At 42.0% G+C, this 16,021-nt stretch overlaps 3 protein-coding genes across 7 annotated transcripts; 1 reads left to right on the top strand and 2 right to left on the bottom strand.

Annotated features, from left to right (window-relative positions):
* Positions 1 to 32: 32 nt before the first annotated feature.
* Positions 33 to 1,429, bottom strand: LOC108112640. 3 transcript variants are annotated; one of them, XM_017222754.2, is made up of 5 exons: positions 1,267 to 1,429; positions 1,164 to 1,198; positions 845 to 1,111; positions 656 to 785; positions 33 to 595 (listed from the first exon to the last, which is right to left on the bottom strand). In XM_017222754.2, the coding sequence occupies exons 2-5, from the start codon at positions 1,185 to 1,187 to the stop codon at positions 351 to 353; spliced, it is 666 nt and encodes a 221-aa protein (XP_017078243.1). In that variant the 5' UTR covers positions 1,188 to 1,198; positions 1,267 to 1,429; the 3' UTR covers positions 33 to 350. The 3 variants fall into 3 exon arrangements, with proteins under 3 accessions (XP_017078243.1, XP_017078239.1, XP_017078240.1); XM_017222750.2 differs by having other exon boundaries at positions 33 to 785; positions 1,267 to 1,428; XM_017222751.2 differs by having other exon boundaries at positions 33 to 785; positions 845 to 1,108; positions 1,267 to 1,428.
* Positions 1,430 to 1,486: 57 nt separating this feature from the next.
* LOC108112635 (transcription factor grauzone) lies at positions 1,487 to 4,072 on the top strand. The gene is made up of 4 exons (XM_017222742.1): positions 1,487 to 1,635; positions 1,734 to 3,111; positions 3,175 to 3,565; positions 3,628 to 4,072. Exons 1-4 carry the CDS (start codon positions 1,632 to 1,634, stop codon positions 3,832 to 3,834), a joined length of 1,980 nt encoding a protein of 659 aa, XP_017078231.1. The 5' UTR covers positions 1,487 to 1,631; the 3' UTR covers positions 3,835 to 4,072.
* A 72-nt stretch (positions 4,073 to 4,144) lies between these two features.
* Positions 4,145 to 16,002, bottom strand: LOC108112636 (V-type proton ATPase subunit C). 3 transcript variants are annotated; one of them, XM_017222745.2, is made up of 11 exons: positions 15,813 to 15,989; positions 12,694 to 12,836; positions 12,430 to 12,583; positions 8,789 to 9,773; positions 7,918 to 8,318; positions 6,322 to 6,508; positions 6,163 to 6,261; positions 5,848 to 6,103; positions 5,688 to 5,785; positions 5,488 to 5,626; positions 4,145 to 5,420 (listed from the first exon to the last, which is right to left on the bottom strand). In XM_017222745.2, exons 2-11 carry the CDS (start codon positions 12,826 to 12,828, stop codon positions 5,322 to 5,324), a joined length of 2,553 nt encoding a protein of 850 aa, XP_017078234.1. In that variant the 5' UTR covers positions 12,829 to 12,836; positions 15,813 to 15,989; the 3' UTR covers positions 4,145 to 5,321. The 3 variants fall into 3 exon arrangements, with proteins under 3 accessions (XP_017078234.1, XP_017078233.1, XP_017078232.1); XM_017222744.2 differs by lacking the exons at positions 7,918 to 8,318; positions 8,789 to 9,773 and having other exon boundaries at positions 15,813 to 15,978; XM_017222743.2 differs by lacking the exons at positions 4,145 to 5,420; positions 5,488 to 5,626; positions 5,688 to 5,785; ... (1 more) ...; positions 6,163 to 6,261; positions 6,322 to 6,508 and having other exon boundaries at positions 6,542 to 8,015; positions 15,813 to 16,002.
* Between the last annotated feature and the right edge of the window lie 19 nt (positions 16,003 to 16,021).

The following is a 16,021-nucleotide window of genomic DNA, read 5'->3' as shown; positions in this document are numbered from 1 at the left end:
AGACTCCTAATAAAGATTTTTGTTACCGAATCTTTAACAAAGTAAATTATATTTTATTTCATTAGATTTGAATACACAGAAATAAATTTGTCTAATAACTTAGCAGTATCTACATATATTATTTACTTCAAAACTGAAATACAACGTCTTTCAAATAGTATTAAATTGTTAGATTAAGACTTTGAAAAAGAGTTTGTGCACTGCAACTGAATAATAAAATATTCACAATGTTTCGATTTCTAAGTAGAAGTTCTTAAGAAAAAGTCTCTTAAATATATAGTACATTCGACAAGGTAATGGCTTACAGCTAAGTTTACTAATTATGAAACATATTGTTGATAAATCGAACGTCACGCCTTTTCGATTTGATTGATTGCGGGTAGTCGCAGTCTTCGCTTTTTGAGTATGACCAAGTTTTCATTACTTCCTTTCCGTTTCAAAATGGATCTTCCCGCTACTGAGATGACTCCATTCTTCCGAATTATGGAGTAAACACAGACTTCGTTTGGAACCTGTTTTAGGGATGGTCGATCAAAGTTACGTACTCGCGGTTTTGTCGTTGGCTGCGGTAGAGGTTTATTGGAATAGGAAATATCTAGAAAGGATATATCCTTTTGTTTGATTGGGGTGATGAAGTTATGTATCCACGTTTTACTTTTTGGTTGAAGGACTTGGACCGAATCGTTTTGGATTGGCGTGGAGATTGATTCTTCAGGAGGTGGTGATTCAGCTGGAGGTTTTTTCGGTTCAGCTGGTATGATTGGTTTGCAAGGACGCAGTTTTCCCTAAATAAATAAAAGATGTTTCTCACTACTAGTAAGGAAATCAAGTTGGACATATTTACCAAACAACAATGAAGTTTCTGTGCCTTGGCTGTGTCGGCTATGAGTAAACCGCATTTGCATTCGGCATATCCATGAATCCTGTACAGGGGACCCCGTCTCTTGATGCTAAAACACTTCTTGACGTGGGAGAAACGGTTTTTAAATGAAACCATTGATATCCCACATCCTGGACACACTACCATCTCCACTAGCTCACCCATGGTGTACCAAAAAGTTTCCCTTAGCTCTACAGCTTTAGGAGTTTCACTGGATTGTGTATCAGCCTGCTATAGGTTAAGATTAGTAAATGAATGTATTGGCCATATAAAATTTACTTACCACAACTTTCTCTGAATCCGTCATGATTGGATCTCCTGGAAATATGAAAGTAAAAACGTAAACAAATGGTCAAGTGTGCTCCATTCTAAAATACTCTACTTACCAAGCTGTTATTGTGTTCCAGTACTAAATGAGTATGTGCCTTAAGCTATTATGTTGACAGGACTGAGATCCACTGCGATATTAGCTTTATTTTCTTCACAATGTTTTATAATTATTAATAACAAAAAGTTGTAATGCAATCAACAGAGTGACCAGTTTGTTTACAGATAATGTATCGTTGTGACCAGTGTTACTAAATGCTTACAGCTTGCCCGACTATTGTGAACTGAACTGGAAAAACAGCTGTCGCCTTAAGTGCACTGCGGCATTAAACAAATTAGTTGTTAAACAAAAATAAAAAACTGCATTTTACGCCTTAATACTTAGATGGCTTTTTATTACCTGTAACAAAGACTACAAATTGCAATGGGTAAGCTTGCGGTGATGAAGGAATCGGGAAGAGAAAGAGATTTATGTGCAAGCTGAAGATGCTTAATTGTTTACTTTGTTTTTCACTATTTTCAACAGATTCCTCCCCTTGCTGCGTACTCTGCATGTGCGAGTATTCGGCAATGATGGGGGACTATATAGACGTGCACTCCGCTCGAGCCATCCAACTGGAGGTGGCCAGGATCGTCAACCAGCACTTTCCCTTCCAGATCTCCAAGGAAAGTCACGAAAGGATCTGTGGACGGTGCTGGAAAACTGTCTCCGATTTTCACACATTGCACGAGTTCGTTAGTGCTGCACAGAATTCGTTGCAGGAAACTAAAGTGCTACTCATGGAGGATGATCCTCTCACACAGGGAACTTCCACTTTCCCAGAGGTTCTGAAACTGCCAGGCCAGGAGCAGGAGGACGAGCGGCTGCCGGAGTCAGCGGAACTTGGCGGGCGGAACTTTTTCTACCCAGAGATCAAAATAGAGGAGCACGAGCTAGACCATCTACCCCGCATCGAGATTCTGGAGAGCACAGCCAACACACAAGGATCCCAGGACCAACAGGAGGGTAGTGCCAGACGTTTGAGGAAGAGGTTGAAGGCAGAGGAGGGATCGCTTGGGGATAACGGGGATGATGAGGATGTCATAGATTCAACTGTAGAGCCTGCTCCGCCCAAAAAGCGACGTGGTCGTCCTCGAAAAGCAGACGCAGCTATTGCACCAAGCCAGAAGCCGAAGGAGGACATAAAACTTGACCTTAAGGCAGAAGAGCTGGACGAGTTAATGGATGAGGCCACCGATCCTGACTTCTCATGCAACCTAGACGACGGATTGGTGCCCACCGATAATTCCTCCGAGGACGAAGGCAGTGGTGGCTTCGACTCCGATTCAGATTTCGAGCTGGACAATTCGGGAAAGCAGGAGTTTGCTGTGCTCCCCAAGAGAACAGTTGTGCGTCCCAAAAAGTACAAGAAGCGAACGAAACCGGCGGAGCCGAAAGTTCGCATGTCCCGAGAGCTGCTGGAACAGCGCAAGAAACAGCAGGAGGAGTACGACGTCATCATCGCCAAGTTCTTTACCAGCGTGCTGCCGTGTGCCATCTGTAATCTGCTCGTGCACAATTTCACTGAGATGCAGCGCCACCACCGACTAACCCACCAGGTTGATCCCGGTTACATGATGTGTTGCGGCCGCAAGTTCACACAACGCAAAGTGCTGGCCGAGCATGTGCTCGTCCACTGGAACCCGGATCATTTCAAATGCGGTGTATGCGAGAAATCATTCCAGAATTCGAGGCACCTAGAATCCCACCAGCAGGTGCACATGGATCCAGCCATTAAGCTGACCTTTAGCTGCGATCTTTGCTCGAAGACCTTCCTCAGCAAGACAGCTATCGACTACCACAAGCTAAACAAGCATGTGCCCAAGTCGGAGTTCAAGTTCACCTGTTCAGAGTGCAATAAAAAGTAAGTAAGCTCCATAACCGTCTTATACAGCTTTATTAATTTTGGGTTGCCAATCTCCTAAAGATTTCTTACCGAGCGTAAGCTAAAGAACCACGTGAGTTCCATGCATGACCCAGAGAGCACTATCATCTGCGACAAGTGCGGCAAGCAGATGCGCACCAAGATCATCCTGAAGAAGCATCAGGAGCTGATGCATTCGGACAAACCCCGGCCGGAGCCGGAACTGAAACAGTGTCAGATTTGCGGAGCTTGGCTTAAGGGCATGACCGGTCTAAAGCAGCACATGAAGAGCATCCATGTAGAAAGTGCGGGAGAGCATCGCTGTCACATTTGCGCCAAGGTGTCACCGAACGCCAGAGCTCTCAGGCGACACATCTACCACAATCACGAATGCGAACGGAAGTTTAAGTGTACCATGTGCGAGAAGGCATTCAAACGCCCGCAAGAGCTGAAGGTTTGATTAAGATGCACTATGAAAAAGGTTTTCTTTTATTTACTTATTGATATCTCCTAAAGGAACACACATCTACTCACACTGGAGAGGTACTCTACACCTGTCCCAACTGCCCGATGACGTTCTTCTGCAGCGCCAACATGTACAAGCATCGTCAGCGATTGCATCGCGCCCAATACGAGGCAGACAAGAATCAGCCCAAGCCTCCTAATATCCTAAAGATATCGCGAAACGCCTCCTCGCAAAATAAACCCAAGCAGGAGATCTAGCACGTAAAAGAAATTATATAAAATATTGAACGCCATTTTCACTTTCACAGAATTTGGTCGACTCTAAATTAAAATTGTTTTAATGCTATGAATCATCTAGTTTTCCATATTCATAAATATTTTCCAATTATTTCTCTGCATCGAAAAGAGAATTCAAAAGACTATTGTGAGTCAAGATAATTCGAATGAAGTCTGTGAAAGTAAAAATCCATTTAGCGTTTTGTACATTAGTTTTAAGCAAAAAGTATTGATAAATAAAGGCGAACTGGACTCGCCTCCAATCCATCAAAAAATTGATAACAAAACAAAGTTGGGAATGTCTTTCTTTCTTTATAATTATTTACAAGGATGGCTTAATTGCACCTTATATAACGCAATGACATTTACATGGTTTCTTTCTTTTCATTTTTACACATAGTATGCATAACTTTAAAATATTTTTAATATATATTTATACTGTATCTCTCTCACGTTTCGCTTAACTCGGTACACAATTTTCGATTTAGCAATAGGAAAAACTGAAAAACTTTACATACGAATATACGAATAGAATATTATTGTTCATATCTCATGTGGTAGACCCTCGATCGCTGCTGGTGGTTGTTGTTTCTTTTTTTATTTAGTGGGTTAACACGCACACGCGGGGTTAAACAAAAACAGGCAGAACCACGAAATGCTTGAGCGGTTCTCCTCAGCGATTAGTAGTAGTATGCAAACAGCGCGCGCAGCTTATAGACTTTTGATATCTAGGCAACATTTATAAATACAATACTTCCGTTAATTAATAGTTTGTCTTTACTCGAAACGTACCATTGCATCGGAAATTTGTTAGCGCAATTAGTTTCGTTCTGTTTGCGATTTGCGACACCATTTTTTGGGCTTACAAATATTTTGGGCATGTTTTTGTATGTTGGCTGTTAGTCACGGATACAAGTGGATATACCAAAGTGGAGCACAAGCACGAAACGAGACGAAATGTTTGTAAAACAAAATGTAACTCAAATGTTTATTATGTATAGCTACCAAAAAACAAACGAAAAGGAGAAGTAAAGCCGGGGCTTTAGCGACAATGTGTGTATGTAAATTTGGCTACGGGTTAAACACTCTGTTCATTCATCATATTATAATCATAGTAAGGCATAAGAAAAGAACATAAAATACTGTTTTGCGAACTGAAATTGGGGACAAAGAACAATTAGGAAGTTCTACAAGATCTGGGATGATTGCAAACTTTTTCTTTCTTCTTTTTTGTTGACGCGCGCCTCGATTTCTTGAACCGGAAGTTGGATTTGAAACAGTTATCGACAACGCGCAACATAAATAACAACAATAATTAGATAACAATGACTAAAATTATTTAAAGTAATCTATTAATTTTGTTTCATTAGATGTCTGCGAATGGTTCAGCTGATTTTAAGTTGGTTGTTTTGTATTAAAGTGTATTTTGTGTGGCTGGATGTATGCTATTCTGGGGACGGCGGGCGATCTTAGACCTTGGCCTGCTCCACCATATCGATGTTGACCTTGTAGAACACATAGGGGAAGTATTCGGACTGGCCAAAGCCGAGGCCGGGGATGTCCACATTCTATAACATGAAATAAAGATAATATTATTTATTTTGGAACATATGGTTGTTATCAAAGGAAACCCACATCAGCACTGCTGACAGCACCACCAGCGGAGGCGCCATCCAAGTGACCGTAAAGCTGGTTGAGCACATCGCGCAGACGCTTCACGCTCTTCTTGTTGGGTTCGATCAAGATGGCCTGGAAGTTGACAGGCAGACCGTATCTGTGGATTCCCAAAAACATTGTCAACTACATCGTTTAATGGCTTTAATTTAACTATATACCTCAGCACAGATTCCACAAATACGCGCAGCGCCTTTACGTGGATCAAGGCGCAGAATGCCTCACTGAAGTTCACCTTCAGCCAACGAACCAGAGGACCCTGTAATGGAAATAGGTTTAGAAAGTCTTTCCTCTAAGAGATGTCTTCTTCGCGCTACGCACAAACTGCTTCTTCTTGTCTGTCATCAGCTTGGTCATCTCGTTCTTGCCGGCGGCCAACTCCTCCTCATTGTAGACAAAGTCGCGCACAATAAACTTGCGCTCGCGGGCATGGAGCTTGAACTCCTCGGCCACCTTCTTGAACAGCGTCACGTTGAACAGGCAGTAGTCGCTGTCCTCCTGAATGAGCTGCGACGAGCGGGGCACGATCATGTCGGTGATCTTCTCGTAGTTGGTCAGCCAGTCGTTGGCCATGACCCTGGGGGATAAAGAATTCTTTAGAATCCTTTAGCTAATAAGTAATAGTTGATAACTTACTTGGGTACGATGACCAGCAGGGTGGTCAGGTACTCCGAATCCAGAATGAAGTGCTCCTTCTTAACCAGATCAGCCAGATTCCTGGTCAGCAAGCTGCCACTATAAAACGAATTATAGATTTATAAATATGTTATTATTATTAGATTTATCCTAACTTACGTCTTCTTCTTTTCCAGGTTCTGCAGATTGCCCTTGAGGTTGTTGTAGGCCTGGGACTTGGTCTTCAAATCGCCATCGATCTGACCGATCTGCTTGGAGATAATGTCGGCGATGTTGCGCAGCGACTGCTTGATCGGGTACTTGGCCATGTCCCATTGGAAGCGGGTCAAGTACTGAGGCAGTTCGGCTATTTAATTCGTAATTACAAATTATTAGTTAAATCTTTAAATCACAAAATTCATCAATTTACTTAGTTGGTCTAGCAGAACAAACGGATTGTTCAATTAATGTTTAAGTACAAAACGAAATCGAAAAAAATACATAGTAATTGTTCTAAAAGTTATATAGAATTAGATTGAAGAAAACTAAGCTCGAAAGCTATATAAAATTAAAGTTATATAAATAAGATTGTAAAAGTAAATAAAGGAACTGAAAAATGCTGGTTAGTAGTCAGATTTAAACACACGTAACATTACATTAGGTTTACTCAGACATACACACACGCACACACTTACAGGATATACATATATTAGTTTAAGATTAAAATACATTGATAAAAAGAAAACGAACAAATTTTTGGATGCATTTACAAAGGGCTACAAGGATTACGGGGGATTTGTGACTACGGATATTAGTCGCAATTAGAAATACCTTTCGTGTCACATGGCACAACACGTTAGCTCTGGACTTTGAAAACATAATGCTGTGTGATATATAATATATATATATATAGACACTCAAAGGACAAATTAAAATGCGAACAAAGCAAACATTAACTCAGAGATTGATCAACATTATTTTTTGGCGCTGGGCAAAGCTGCAGTTTTGTTATTTTAAGATTTTTTTGTGAATAGTTTTTTGGGTGATATATAGCTAGCTGGCTGAATATAGCTTAATGGGTATCGGCGTTAATCGTGGCTGTAATGATGTGGAGCGTAGAACAACATTTTGGTGATTTGGTGAGCGTACACTGAAAGAACAACATAATCGCTTTTACACTTTTACACTGGTACAAATAATCAACAGATCCGTGTATGTATATATTTATATTTAAATATAGTCAAATCGCGAGAAAGCAAAACGAAAGCGCAAACAGAAGGGGTGTTTGCAATTACCACAGAGAAAGTTGAGAAATGCAAATCAAAAGTGGCGAAAGAAGGAAGAACTTCGATACGATCACTGGGCAAAATATAGTAGTTGCTTCAACAAAATTATACAAACAGAAACTCGTCTGCGTTTGCAAATTTACTCCTGTGAGAGTGGACGACCATCAAAGAAAGTGAACAGGTTCAGAGAGGTGTGTATATAGGTGGTTTTTTGATATATAATCTTTTTTTTTTTTTTTTTTGGGAAACATCAAGTTGCTCAAGAAACAATAATGGAAAATCGGAAACATAATCAGAATCAGAATCGGAGAAAAATAAAGAGGAACGAAACGAAACGAAAGGAAACGGGAGAGCAACGGCAACATCAACATGTACACTTATAATAGGTATATGTCAACGTCGATCAAGAGATCAGCATAGTGGAAGTAGGAAGAAGGATTTTTTTTGGGTCGGTTCGGATCGGGGACCAGACCAACCCAGGCATGCTAACCTGGACTCAGTGGAAATTCGGGCGGCTCGGCGGGATCCGTGTCCGGACTGGATCGCCCCTGGCTACTACTGCCACAACAACTACTCACTGGAGACGATCTATGTGTTGGTGTTAAATTAAATCCATTGTTTATATTTAATTGACTCGGTGTAGAACGTTTGCTATAAATTTGATCGGCAAGAGAATTGAAGAAAGAGCGATAACTAGAGCGCGGTGTGGTCGATGCTTGATGCCAAAATGTCATTGCTTTGGATAGGTGTTGGTTTTGATATTGATTTTGGTTCTGGTGTTGCTGTTGTGTCTGTTGGTGTTGTTGTGGTTGTGGATTGGTCAGTGGCGGTGTTGGATGTTGCTGTTGCGTCTGTTGGTGTTGCTGTGTTGTTTCGTTTAGCTGTTGTGCACTGTTCATTGTGAGTTTTGCGAAATGCGAAATGGATGATTCGGTGATTTTGGGTGGGCGGGCGCAAAATGTGCGATGGTCGATGGGGAGTGATTTAAAAAAGAAATACATTATTATTGCATTTGATTCGGTTCTCGGTTCTTAATCAACTCAAACATTTATGGATTTTCTGGGTTTTTTTTTTTAATATTGCTGGTGTGGTGTATGTGTGGTTCTTTTGGTGTATTTGGATGAGGGCAGGCAAAGCGGGTGCGCCATTGTTTCAGTGTAATGTTGTATTTTGTGTTTATACAGCGTGTGTTTAGTGTAGTTTTTATGTTTTTTGGATTGGGTTGGGTGTTCTTTTTGGCTTTTAGCATTAGCGGGATGACAGCGGGTGACTGACTTTTCTGGTTTTGGTTTTTTTTTGGTCTGGGAGGTGCTGGCGATTTGGCAACGTTCTACAAAGTAGGTAATGCGATGATAAGATACCTGCTCTTCTTAGAGTTACGCTTGGGTTTATTGAACCACCAGTCGAAGGTGTCCGACAGATCGGACTGTACACTGTGCGGACTCTTGGGGTCCTCGTCCGTTTCCCCATCATCGGGGGCATTGGCCGTATCGCCCTCGTCTTCCGACATGGACTTTTGCGTGGGCGATTGCAGCGGATTGGTATGCATTGGCTGCGAATGCGGATGATGCTGTGGCTGCTGCTGCTGCGGATGGGAGGCCAAATGCAATTGGCTCACATGGCTACCGCTGCGAAAGCTGAGCTTATTATTGTTGATGCTGCATGTGTTGTTATTCAGCCGCTTGCTGTTAGAGCGGGACATGCTGCTGTGCACCGAGCTGCTGGTCGTGGGCGCTGACGTCGAGAAGTATGCCGAAGAGCAGAGTGTCGAGCAGGAGGTAGGCGCCCCAACACCACCGCCTGGGGTGCTGGATGCAGCTGCAGCGGCTGCGGCACTAGTACTTGGACCACTGCCCAGTCCGCTACCAGTGGCTATCGCCGCAACCGTAGACAGGGCACACCGTGTGGCACTCAGCATTGAGGAGGCTGTTTGGGAGTAACACTCGTCCGCCAGAAGCGTACTGGCTGTGGCACTGGTGCTTGGCGGGGCACAGGCAAAGCACTCGTCACATGGACAGGCATCGAACTCCGGCTCTGTTTCTGGCTCGTGTCCCGACGACAGGTTAGTCAGGCTGCCGCCGGATACGGATCCTGGGGCAAGGGCATCGCAGGCACAGGCAGGCGGAAGATTGGGGGGCGCAGGCGCAGGAGATGTGGCGGGAGAACAGGAGACTGCGGATTTACCCTTGAGATCCTGCGGCAGCTGGTGATGGTGGTGGTGGTGATGGTAGTGTTGGGGTTTGTTTTGGTGGTGCGTGTGCTGGTGTTTTCGCTGGTGTCGCAGGCTGAGATGCTTGATGCGCTGGTGGTGGCGACACGGCATGCTGTCGTCAGGTGGCCCAGGACCTGCATCCGCGCGAGATTCGATCAGAGTTTCGATAGGCGATTCACAGGATTCATTCGGATGGCGATCGGGATTCGTTTTGAGATGGAGTTTGGTGGTATTTGTTTGGTTTGGTGGTGGCGATTCAATAATACCGATACAGACAATACAACACAAGGTATTTTTTAGATTCGGTTGCAGACTTAGTTTTAGCTAGGATTTCCCTTCCGATTACGGTACGATTTCCGGGCGGGACGGTCGAAATAAATTAAAAGTAAAACTATATAGCATACATTTAGGGGCTAAACCTCACGTTTTTGCCTATAAATATCTCGATATCATCTGTTTTCATAACTCTAAAGCCGGTTATCATTCGTTATCTTCATCATCATCGAGATCAACCAAAGGCGAAACCAAAATTATACTTATCGTTTTTTAAATATCGTAAAATGAAATAAGGAAAATCATATGAGAAAAATGTAAATAATTTGAAACTCATGTGTGCGGATATGGGTTTAGTTTTTTCTATTTTCTTTTCATTTTTTCTTTGTGCGAAAAGGAATCGGAACTGAATGGGCATCCCATGAACAACAGTGGAACAAAAATAATGTAATTGGGGGAAACTCAAGGATTCCATGGTTTGATAGATGTTTGCGTCTCATTTTGTGCTTTCATTCTGGGCGTTTTATCGAATGGTACTCGAATTTTGTTTGCAGTGTAAAAGCGTTACGTTGTCGTTGTTGTTTTCGTGTTCTCCACACTTTACCAATTAGCTCTAATTGCAAGTATCTCCCATCTTTCCCAATTAGCGAAATGCGGTAGATGTGAATGGCGTATATGAAAAGGTGCACAGGAATACACACACACAGACGCACGCCCACCCACACACACACATATACACTTAATTTGGGTTAATTGGTCCTTCCAAATGCATCTCTGCACTTTGCCTTTGTGTGTGAGTGAGTGGGTTTTGGTTTTTTTGGGGCAAAAATACGGTACAAAAATAAGCGTTTTTCCAAGCGATTCGATGCAGGTGAAAAAATGAGACAACACAGATACACACGCACACACTCCAATCAAGCACACTTATACACACACACACACACACAGACAAGTACGCACAGACAACAATTACTATATAGATATACATATATGTACAGTACAAAAGTTGGCCAACTTTTACACGCACGCACTTACATAGTTATTTATACAAATAAAATAGTACATGTAAAACTCGAAATAAAAATTAAAAAATAAGTATGAGGGAACGACACTCGCGCAAAAGTTTATAGTCAAGTATTTATATTTATATATATATATATATATTTGGGTATATATGCAGTTTATGGCTCTATATCTTTACACATTAGCATTTCATTATCGTCTTCATCGTCTCATCGTTATTTTTCTCGTTCTATTTTTTGCGGTGAATGATTTAAAAACTAATGGGCTTTCAAATGACGGAAAACCACAGATAACTTTTCCAAACTGAATCGTATTGAAAACCGAAAAGAAACGTACAACAATTCATGTAAAATATACAAAGTGTTCACTGTACTCCTTCAGCGTGTGTGAGTGTGGGTTCTATTGTTTGGCATGGTGTTAAAGATATATATATATATATATGGCTATATTCGAGGCGACCTTCGACCGAGAGCACGGAGTAATTGACCGGGGATTTGGGCGCCCTTGGATGGGGCCAAAAATACGCTGGTGTGTGTGTGTGTGTATCTGTGTGTGTCTCAGCTGGCATAGTATAGTATAGTTTTAGATTTATATAGCGTGTGAGGTCGGTGCGTATTAAAATGTACAACAAACGCAACACAAAATAAACAACGCAAATTCCCATTCGGCTAATTTCTTTCGTTTTTATATTAACTCTTTTATAGTTTTTTTTTTCTTTTTTAGTTGGCCGCAAACTTTAATTCCATTGTTGTTGGATGGCACTATATCTTTTCAGACCAACTCGAACTAGAGGCCTACGTAATATCCTTCTCTATAGTGGTGATGATTGTGCGCATGAGTTAAACCAAAATCAAAATATCAAACGAAATGAAAGATTAAACCAAAAATCAAAAAGGAACTCAGAATTTTAAAGGAAAATAATGCGGGAGAACGAAAAAAAAGGTCTAGAAATTCGATCAAAATAAATGTAAGGCCTGAATAGGGTTTCGGCTGAAAATCGATTAGTTTTTAAATCTGTTTCTCGCATAATCTTGAACTACTTTAAAACGTAGATTAAAAACGTGATTGCAATAGACGGGATTCGTGTTAGTTAGGTTGGGCTTTTCTCAGATAGAGAGATAGATAGATCGAAAGAAAACATTCCATAGTAACCGATTTCTAACAGCCCATCGGTGGCTGGGATAAATAAAGGAATTCGATTTGAATCTCACTGATTGTTAGTTAATACAGAATAGTTGTGGGTAAACAATAGATGTGGGCAATACACATGGTACGATTATATCTGAGCATTCCGATTTAAAAGTGTCTACGGTCAGAAGAACTGCTTAGAAATATAACTAAAGAACCAAAACGATATAGATTCGTGACTCGGCGGGACAGGCATCACCTAACCACGTCAACTAAAACTAAACTAAACTAAACTAAACGGAACTAAGCTAAGCTAGACTAAGCTAGGCTAATACAATTTAAGTTTCTGGCAGGCAGACGACTTACTGTTGTTGGCCATCAGGTTCTCGTGCAACTTGTCCCGCTGATCCTCCAGTACCTCGCCCAAGTAGTTGGCCACCTTGCGGGTGATCTGCTCCACATAGGTATCCAGTTTGCCCAGATCATCGGAGAGACCAACCAGTTGGTCCAGGGTGCCCACCTGTGATTAGCAAAGATTATGATTAGAAGGTTGATACAAAGTCTCTGTCAAAAAGTAATATCTAAATGGATTCTATATCAGAATTCCGTGATTATATCGCTAGAACTCACCTTCAGGTCTGGTATATGGAACTTGTAGTTATTGCACAGATTGTGTTGCTTGCTGGTGAGGTTGTTCATCGTGTCGTACGTCTGCTGGCAGGTCTTGTCGCCAGGGGCCGAGATAATCCAGTATTCCGACATCATCTTGATGGCTATTTGGGAAGAGGAATATTGTGAGAGTGAGTAAAAGTCGGAGTCAATTTATCTATGACCTTGGCTAATCGATTACCCCCTCCTAAATTATGTAACTCCTCGATATCGATTGCATGACTTGAAAGTTTTTTTGCTGATTAAAATTTAATTGGCACTGTCCTTTGAGCAATTACAAATGCGCGATCGAACCCTGAAAAGTGCATTTTCTTCTGACAAAGGAGTCTCAAACCGAACCGAACGGAACCATCACAACCCCAAACTCTGGCGCCAGACAGTCGCCAGTTTGTCTATGTTTCAGTAATATATATACATATATAGTATATATTGCACAGCCCTCGTTGCTTACACAAACACTTGATCCTAGCACTCCTTGCGTCTCAACAGAATGGTCAGGAACTTTTCCACCAGGTTTTTTGGCATTTTCCCCCTTGGCCACTGTTTTATTTGGGGTTTTCCTCTACTCCGTTTGTTTTTCCCTACTTTCTCCGGTTTTGCCACATGCTGCCGTGCTTCTATGTTGGTTGTTCGTTGCCAAATGAACGCTGGCATAACGACCAGATGCCATGGAAGTCGGAAAAGCGAAAAGTGCCGAAGTATCTGCGATCCGATTCGTTAGCCGAATCCGAAAGCCGTTGATGACGAAGCCGCACGGAAGGCACAAAAGGCAAAAGGAGCCATGGCCGAAAAACCAAAACGAGTGCTCAATTTGGGTAAGTGTCGCTGACTCCTAGCGTCGCTACTCCTCTATTTGCTCCTGCCACAGGGCGTATGAGTAATCACACAGCAAACGCCACGAGATATAAATCTAACTTTACCCAATTTCGGCCTATAGTGGGCACTGTTATTACATAACCACGATGATGGCCTTCACAGAGAGACACGAAAACAAAACACGAGCCCAAGGAGTGACAACAAGCTATCTCCGGCTCCAGATCCTTTTCTCCTACCCCACATCAAAAGTCAAGGCAGTGCATTGTCCTCGCCCAGGAAGCGTCAAAAGCAGCAACAACATTAATGACTTCGAAGGGAGGAGGGGCGGTAGTGACAACAGCAACAATCCTGGCAACAGACAACAAGGAAATGGAAAATGCTATATGGAAACACGCTAAGAGAAAAATATTAATGGAAAATTAAGGTTATGAATGACATAACTACATGATCGGTCATTCTTCTAAGTTTAGTTTTGAAAGGTCTATTTGGTTATAGATACATATTGAGAACTCGTTTTTAGGAATAGGTTTTAGGAGTATAGGAATATTCATACAAAAGTCAACCAACTACAAACTGAGGATTCAGAAACATTGTTACATTAAAATTTCGCTCGATCAAAGTCCGAATAATATTACTTATAGAACAGACCGAAAAACCATATCTTAACATATCCTGACAAGTGAAATGATATGAAATCGATATGGGAATATAATTATCTATTTATCTACGTCATAGTTACTAAAGTTGCCTAATTAACAACGCGTGTTTAGTCTGCTTATCCAATATACCTGTTCGATATTCTACAAAAGATGACTTGCAAACTAGTACGACGAAGTAACTATGCTTTATTTTCAGTGCACAACTACGTATGTTTATTTTTAGCAGCGAAAGTCAAATTGTTGCGGGGCGAAAGGGAAGAACATATAGATAGATAGGGAGGACTAGGAGGAGGCGGAGTTACCGACTGTTATGCTGCCATGTTGAACTGGTGACGTGGATTGGCCCGAGTCCAAGGGAAAAGCGAGGATAAAGGGGCGATGGGCGGAGGGCTCCAGCCAGTGCGTCGCCAGCCGTTTGGAGACAGTCTGACTGGCCAACGGCTGGCGCTAATGGAAAGGGCCTGGGGTCTGCGTCCTTATCCATATACCAATCCCGATCCCCATCATACCCATAGCCACAACCAGTTGGGGTAGTCCAAAGCCAATACAGGAAATTGCAGCAACGAAAACAAAGGACAATAAAAAAAGGAACAAAGCGAAAACAAAGTTTTGACGATATCCTCGCCGCAGTGGGTGTGCGCCCAAATTAATTAATAATAATGTGCTTGCCGGGGGGTTTGGATTATGGGTTGGCGTTGGGTGTTGGGCAGTGGGTGGCTCAGGAGACCTTGCACTCACACAACAACACAGATAAGCACGCGCTGGAATTCCAGCAGCTGTTTAGCCATTTGAATTTCCGCCTTATTGGCCATGTTTGACTTTCGCCTCGAGTTTGTAAAGTATGTATCGTATACAAAATATATCTGGTCGCTTTTCACCAAGGTCCTTGTTGCACGCAATTCCAATATTTATTAGTCCTCGTGCGGCGTAACTAAAAGTATTTGCTTGTTTTTGCACAACATGATCTATTAATCATAGAAATACGTGCTTTGTGGAAAAATAACCGAAAATATTCGCGTTTTTTAAACAAAAAATTTTAGTTTATTTTGTTTACCCAAAAGAGAGACAGTAAGCGAGATTGGGAGAGCGGAAGAGAGCGTTCATAAGAGAGAGCTGCTGTCTCTCTTCACCACTCGCCGTGGTGAGTTACTCTCACAGTGTCAGCTGTTCGTTGACAGTCACATGACAGTTTTTCGATCGATAATTTTCCGCTGCTCACGGGTTTTTATTCGAGCACGGAAAATCAAAACACTTTTCACATATTTTACCCGACTAACCGCCCCCGACCCCTGTTGACTTCCACTTGGATATTTCTAGATATAACCGCTTGCCTAGCGGCAATCTGCAGCCTAACAAACTGGCAGAAAAACTCTTATTTTCAGGGTCACACTGCTTTGCAAATAATTCATAGCCACATTGCAAAAACGCATTTTTTCACTATCTTTGATTTTAATTATAAAACAGCTGAGCACTTTTTCTTGGGTCAGCAGACCTACTGCGATGTAGTAATCGTGTTCTTTTTTCGGACGGAGGGGGAACTTTTGCACTTTTCACGACGACGTGGAAAAACCGCCGAATTAACAGGTTCTTAGGCTTTTCACTTACTTATTACAGCTCTGGTTGGTTGGAAGCGAAACAAGTGTGCTTTTTGTGCTATGTGAAAACAGCGAGCTGCGTTTTTCTCTGCCAAAAAATCAGCGCAAATCGACCGCCGCCACCCACAAATGCGAACGAAATTGTGTGGTGAGAAAAGCGCTGGCTGAAAAAGTGACAGTTCACAATCCCGACCGAATTCACGTGATGGTGGTAGTGTT

The sequence above is a fragment of the Drosophila eugracilis genome, unplaced genomic scaffold (assembly GCF_018153835.1).
Source record: "Drosophila eugracilis isolate 14026-0451.02 unplaced genomic scaffold, ASM1815383v1 contig_90, whole genome shotgun sequence".
NCBI classification, from domain to species: domain Eukaryota; kingdom Metazoa; phylum Arthropoda; class Insecta; order Diptera; family Drosophilidae; genus Drosophila; species Drosophila eugracilis.
The sequence above is the reverse complement of the archived record's forward strand: the minus strand, read 5'-3'. Positions and strand labels throughout refer to the sequence as shown.

What these genes read in the sequence shown, in the direction of transcription:
- LOC108112640 (XM_017222750.2), bottom strand. Translation starts at nt 1,187, where the DNA reads ATGACGGATTCAGAGAAAGTTGTG. An exon ending in CGGATTCAGAGAAAGTTGTG is followed by an intron (nt 1,112 to 1,163) that starts GTAAGTAAATTT and finishes CTTAACCTATAG; the next exon opens with CAGGCTGATACACAATCCAG. An exon ending in AGAAACTTCATTGTTGTTTG is followed by an intron (nt 786 to 844) that starts GTAAATATGTCC and finishes TTATTTATTTAG; the next exon opens with GGAAAACTGCGTCCTTGCAA.
- LOC108112635 (XM_017222742.1), top strand. An exon ending in TGTTCAGAGTGCAATAAAAA is followed by an intron (nt 3,112 to 3,174) that starts GTAAGTAAGCTC and finishes AATCTCCTAAAG; the next exon opens with ATTTCTTACCGAGCGTAAGC. An exon ending in AACGCCCGCAAGAGCTGAAG is followed by an intron (nt 3,566 to 3,627) that starts GTTTGATTAAGA and finishes TATCTCCTAAAG; the next exon opens with GAACACACATCTACTCACAC.
- LOC108112636 (XM_017222745.2), bottom strand. Translation starts at nt 12,828, where the DNA reads ATGATGTCGGAATACTGGATTATCTCGGCCCCTGGCGACAAGACCTGC. An exon ending in AACCTGGAAAAGAAGAAGAC is followed by an intron (nt 6,262 to 6,321) that starts GTAAGTTAGGAT and finishes TTCGTTTTATAG; the next exon opens with TGGCAGCTTGCTGACCAGGA. An exon ending in GTGCTGTCAGCAGTGCTGAT is followed by an intron (nt 5,421 to 5,487) that starts GTGGGTTTCCTT and finishes TTCATGTTATAG; the next exon opens with AATGTGGACATCCCCGGCCT.